This window comes from Borostomias antarcticus (genome assembly GCF_949987555.1).
Source record: "Borostomias antarcticus genome assembly, chromosome: 32".
NCBI classification, from domain to species: Eukaryota; Metazoa; Chordata; class Actinopteri; order Stomiiformes; family Stomiidae; genus Borostomias; species Borostomias antarcticus.
This window is the reverse complement of record NC_140265.1, coordinates 239045-245756: the sequence shown is the minus strand read 5'-3', so window position 1 is coordinate 245756 and position 6712 is coordinate 239045. Positions and strand designations below refer to the sequence as shown.

The following is a 6712-nucleotide window of genomic DNA, read 5'->3' as shown; positions in this document are numbered from 1 at the left end:
TTGCGTGTCACAGACATTTTCCAGTGCTGCATGTATGCTGTTGTCATGGACATAATGTACTATGAAAATAAAGTGAATTTGTTGAGTTGTATTTTTCTGCCTCTGTGCTTTGTAAACGTGGATATGTCACAGTGGAGGCCGTGACCAGAGGAACTCAGCTGTGTGTAAATCTGGTTAGTCCATCCATGGCTCGGCTCGTTATCTGGTTAGTCCATCCATGGCTCGGCTCGTTATCTGGTTAGTCCATCCATGGCTCGGGGAGGATGGGCTCTGCGGCTCTCGTTTGTAATTCATTAGACAGACTTCTTTGACGTACGTACGTGTGTGTGTATAAATGGAGTGTGTGTATAAATGGAGTGTGTGTATAAGTGTGTGTATAAATGGAGTGTGTGTATAAGTGTGTGTATAAATGGAGTGTGTGTATAAATGGAGTGTGTGTATAAATGGAGTGATGGGAAACAGCGACAACCAAGGCTGATAAAAAGACAGGAAGTGCGTGATGTGAAGTATGAGTGTTTGGGTGATCTCTTATGAATGGATGAGTGTTTGGGTGATCTCTGATGAATGGATGAGTGTTTGGGTGATCTCTGATGAATGGATGAGTGTTTGGGTGATCTCTGATGAATGGATGAGTGTTTGGGTGATCTCTGATGAATGGATGAGTGTTTTGGTGATCTCTGATGAATGGATGAGTGTTTGGGTGATCTCTGATGAATGGATGAGTGTTTGGGTGATCTCTGATGAATGGATGAAGAGAACATGTTTGAGTGTTTGGGTGATCTCTGATGAATGGATGAGTGTTTGGGTGATCTGATGAATGGATGAAGAGAACATGTTTGAGTGTAAAACAGGAGAGGAGCAGTCATTTGATGAGGAGTGATGATATGTATTTGTCTCACTGAAGTAGTGAACTAGTCCCATAGCATGTTCCTCTCAGGAGCGTGACCTGTGACCTTTATAGGGCCTTGAGTACAACAGGGAGCTTCACTGTTGGCTAGACGATCCAGGACATAGATTGTAAAGATCCAGGACATAGATTTTAAAGATCCAGGACATAGATTTTAAAGATCCAGGACATAGATTTTAAAGATCCAGGTCATAGATTTTAAAGAGCCACTGCTGTGAATGAGGCTCAACAGCTCCGATGCTGATGCATTTAAATCCAACAATGAGTAGTCCGTGTCTGTGTGCGTATGAGGGTGGGGGGAGAGAGAGAGAGAGAGGGAGAGAGAGAGAGAATGAGGGAGAGAGAGAGGACGGTACCATTACCGCCTCCTCCCCCCCGCCCTCCATACCCCCTCATTCCTCTCTGCGGTCAGGTGATAGTAGAGCAGCCTCGGTATCCTCCATCACACAGAGACACGCCGCCTACATTCACCCACGGATACAGCAAATAAACCCCGTCACGTCGCAGCTTGGACGCGTTGTGACCAGAAGACGGCATGGGGGACCGGGTGACCTGGGTACTGCTGCTGGTGGTCAGCTCGGCGCTGGCAGTCGAGGTAAGGAAGGAGAGATCTGCGGGATAGGAGAGGTAGACTGCGCCTGGGTAGACTGCGCCTGGACATGGCTGCTCTCTGCGCCTGGACATGGCTGCTCTCTGCGCCTGGACATGGCTGCTCTCTGCGCCTGGACATGGCTGCTCTCTGCGCCTGGACATGGCTGCTCTCTGCGCCTGGACATGGCTGCTCTCTCCCGGTGCTGCTCTCTAGAACAGTGGAACCATTCCAACCCACGGGGCTTCATTACGCATGAATAGAACATGATGAAACCCGACAGTCAGCATGCTGGGGTGCATATTGTTCGTGTTTTAATTAATAGATAGTCTATAGTTTATGTTTTGCAAAGTTCAGTAGTAAATAGTAGTCTAGATGGAGCGAATACGTTGCCTTGTTTTTATCTTGTGAATCCCATGTTGCTCGTCTTTGTCCCGCTAGTATTTCACAGCTAGATTCATCATCTGTATGAATGTGCTACATGTCCGGTCTTAAGAGAAAGTGAATAATGCACAGTTTGATTAGATTGCCTATTCCAAATAATTGCCACACTCGAATCTATTAACCAATATAACAAAAATTCGCTGCATCAAACTGTCTTGATTTCGTGTCGTGTGTGATAATAGCTTTATACACATTCACATGAATATGAGGGCTGGTGTCCATTGAGAAAAACCAAATGTAGAACAGGTGAGCTGCGGTTTCAGTGGGGGCTGATATTGTCCTTTCCGTCTATCTTGGGGGGTAACACTGGGGGGTAACACTGGGGGTAACACTGGGGTGGGCGTGTTTGGAGGTGAAATCTATACAGATTATCCCAAGAAATACGTGAAATGAAATACATTTAGAGGGGAGCAAACGAATAAGCCTGTTCTCTCCGGGAACTGTGCGCAGAGCCAGTGAGACTAACGGTTGTTGGACATTTTCTCCTCGTCAACATGTTGGGATCAGAGAATGAGAGAGAGAGTAAGATGGCGGCTACTGCAGCATTCCTGCCTGGTCTGGTCTGGACACAGGAACCACCCGAGAACAGACCACTGCTCGGCCATTTAAACAGCCTTGCCCGTCTGCTTCCCTTCCACATGTCAACCATTTACACTTTCTACCCTTCAGGGAGGCTCTGCTGATAGAAACCCGGACCTGAGTGCAGGGATGTGTCTCATGATCATCCATCTCGGGGTGCCGGGCCGTGTGCGTGTTTGCGTGTGCGTGTGTGTGTGTGTGTGTGTGCGTGTGTGTGTGTGTGTGTGTGTGTGTGTGTGTGTGTGTGTGTGTGTGTGTGTGTAGTGGTCTGCAGGCTACTGAGCCATGTTTAGTTGCTATACGAGGCTACAGAGCCATGTTTAGTTGCTATACGAGCCGCTGTTGCGGTTCTCCAGGTTTGTCTGGTGGAACTGCGGTTGTTTTAGGAACAAATGTTGGCGGAGCGGCGAGTCTGTGGTCTGTAGGCTAGGCTTCACCAACACCCCTCACACACCAACACCACTCACATACCAACACCACGCACACAATGACCATTATTCACTCCCAGAGACAGTCTGTAGGCTAGGCTTCACCAACACCACGCACACAATGACCATTATTCACCCCCAGAGACGGTCTGTAGGCTAGGCTTCACCAACACCACGCACACAATGACCATTATTCACCCCCAGAGACGGTCTGTAGGCTAGGCTTCACCAACACCACGCACACAATGACCATTATTCACCCCCAGAGACAGTCTGTAGGCTAGGCTTCACGAACACCACGCACACAATGACCACTATTCACTCCCAGAGACAGTCTGTAGGCTAGGCTTCACCAACACCACGCACACAATGAGTCTGTAGGCTAGGCTACACCAACACCACACACACAATGACCATTATTCACCCCCAGAGACAGTCTGTAGGCTAGTCTACACCAACACCACGCACACAATGACCATTATTCACCCCCAGAGACAGTCTGTAGGCTAGGCTTCACCAACACCACGCACACAATGAACATTATTCACTCCCAGAGACAGCCTCGCGTAGCACTGCAGGTTCGGCCTGTAACGTCCCTGCGCTATCGGCTTTCCACGGTCTGCCTTTGACGTCTTCTCATTTTTACTAACCTCAGTTAGAGTTGGAAGGCTATGCGGCTCCTGATTGAATAGCCTACAGATTCCTGTTTGACTGTGAAGAGGCCTACATCAGATTGTAGCTGACTTCTGACTCACGATGTGTTGTGTATCTCCCAACACCAATCAGATAAATCCCAAACAAACCATCTTCCAGGGTAAATTGTTCAATCAACAATCAATCATCCATTTACACACGCAGTGTGTGTGTGTGTGTGTGTGTGTGTGTGTGTGTGTTGGGGGGTAGAAATGAACCTTGTGTTCTATACATTATAGGCTCTCTTGTTAATACACCCTCTCCATTAGCGCTGGTGTTGATCGGCGGAGCTTGAATTCCGGCCTTTGTGCATTTCTCAACCTCCTCGGGAAATCAGTGAGGACCAGGGAAGCCCGTCCGTCAAAGTCCCGCAGTCATCCGGCCTCTTCCTCCTCCTCCTCCTCCTCCTCTTCCTCCTCCTCCTCCTCCTCCACACCATTAGCGCAAATCCTGCCTGTTGATGCGGCCGTTTGTCTCCGGTCTTGGCACGGCGCTCCACCTCCGCTCGCTCTGCTGCAGTCCCGTCTCTGAAGCGCTGCTCTCCCGAGCGCCGCCACACAATTACACCACGCCGCCATCCTACTACACAACTACACAACTACACAACTAGCACCACGCTGCCACCCAACTACCCAACTAGCACCACGCCTCCACCCAACTACCCAACTAGCACCACACCACTACCCAACTACCCAACTAGCACCACGCCACCACCCAACTACTCAACTAGCACCACACCACCATCCTACTACACAACTACACAACTACCCAACTACCCAACTAGCACCACGCCTCCACCCAACTACCCAACTAGCACCACGCCACCACCCAACTACCCAACTAGCACCACGCCACCACCCAACTACACAACTAGCACCACGCCACCACACAACTACCCAACTACACAACTAGCACCACGCCACCATCCAACTACCCAACTACCCAACTAGCACCACGCCACCACCCAACTACCCAACTAGCACCACGCCACCACACAACTACCCAACTACCCAACTAGCACCACACCACTACCCAACTACCCAACTAGCACCACGCCACCACCCAACTACCCAACTAGCACCACGCCTCCACCCAACTACCCAACTAGCACCACGCCACCACCCAACTACCCAACTAGCACCACGCCACCACCCAACTACCCAACTAGCACCACGCCACCACCCAACTACCCAACTAGCACCACGCCATCACCCAACTACCCAACTAGCACCACGCCACCACACAACTACCCAACCACCCAACTACCCAACTAGCACCACGCCACCACACAACTACCCAACCACCCAACTACCCAACTAGCACCACGCCACCACCCAACTACCCAACTAGCACCACGCCACCACCCAACTACCCAACTAGCACCACGCCACCACCCAACTACCCAACTAGCACAACGCCACCTCCCAACTAGCACCACGCCACCACACAACTACCCAACTACACAACTACCCAACTAGCACCACGCCACCACCCAACTACCCAACTAGCACCACACCACCTCCCAACTACCCAACTAGCACCACGCCTCCACCCAACTACCCAACTACCCAACTACCCAACTAGCACCACGCCACCACCCAACTACCCAACTAGCACCACACCACCACCCAACTACCCAACTAGCACCACGCCACCACACAACTACCCAACTAGCACCACGCCACCACACAACTACCCAACTACACAACTACCCAACTAGCACCACGCCACCACCCAACTACCCAACTAGCACCACACCACCACCCAACTACCCAACTAGCACCACGCCACCACCCAACTACCCAACTAGCACCACACCACCACCCAACTACCCAACTAGCACCACGCCACCACACAACTACCCAACTAGCACCACGCCACCACACAACTACCCAACTACACAACTACCCAACTAGCACCACGCCACCACACAACTACCCAACTACACAACTACCCAACTAGCACCACGCCACCACCCAACTACCCAACTAGCACCACACCACCTCCCAACTACCCAACTACCCAACTACACAACTACCCAACTAGCACCACGCCACCACCCAACTACCCAACTAGCACCACACCACCACCCAACTACCCAACTAGCACCACGCCACCATCCAACTACCCAACTAGCACCACACCACCACCCAACTACCCAACTACACAACTACCCAACTAGCACCACGCCACCACCCAACTACCCAACTAGCACCACACCACCTCCCAACTACCCAACTACCCAACTACACAACTACCCAACTAGCACCACGCCACCACCCAACTACCCAACTAGCACCACACCACCACCCAACTACCCAACTAGCACCACGCCACCATCCAACTACCCAACTACCCAACTAGCACCACACCATCACCGAACTACCCAACTAGCACCACACCACCACCCAACTACCCAACTAGCACCACGCCACCATCCTACTACACAACTACACAACTAGCACCACGCCACCACACAACTAGCACCACACCACCACACAACTACCCAACTAGCACCACACCACCACCCAACTACCCAACTAGCACCACACCACCACCCAACTACCCAACTACCCAACTAGCACCACACCATCACCGAACTACCCAACTAGCACCACGCCACCATCCTACTACACAACTAGCACCACGCCACCTCCTAACTAGCACCACACCACCTCCCAACTATCACCACACCATCACCCAGCCGCAGCCATGGATCGGCTTGTGTTCTCCCGGTTATCCCCCCCCCCCCCCTCCAACGCCAATGGACGTCCATTTTGTGTCCTTTTCATGTTTGTTCTTGTGTGTGTGTCCGCCTGCCAGATAGGAATTTCTGCCCCTTTTATAGCGTTGTCATGAACTGTTTGTCATGCTGTCACGGTTGTTGTCATGCTGTCACGGTTGTTGTCATGCTGTCACGGTTGTTGTCATGCTGTCAAGGTTGTTGTTGTTGTCCTCAGACAGTGCACCTCTCCTTTCACTCCCTTTCTTTTCTTTAGGTGACCCCCTCCTGGCTGTCCTTTATTTATCTCTCTCCTCGCTCCCCCTGTCCCTCTCTCTCTCTCTCTCTCT

General features: G+C 51.3%; 1 protein-coding gene across 1 annotated transcript in view; it reads left to right on the top strand.

Annotated features, from left to right (window-relative positions):
• Nucleotides 1-1442: 1442 nt before the first annotated feature.
• The window catches only part of appa (amyloid beta (A4) precursor protein a), a gene marked incomplete at its 5' end in the record, with an annotated part of 35729 nt that continues 30459 nt past the window's right edge, over nt 1443-6712 (top strand). The window contains one exon of the mRNA XM_084460449.1: nt 1443-1502. Within this exon, the coding sequence (XP_084316575.1) occupies nt 1443-1502 (60 nt within the window). The remainder of the gene's footprint in view (nt 1503-6712) is intronic.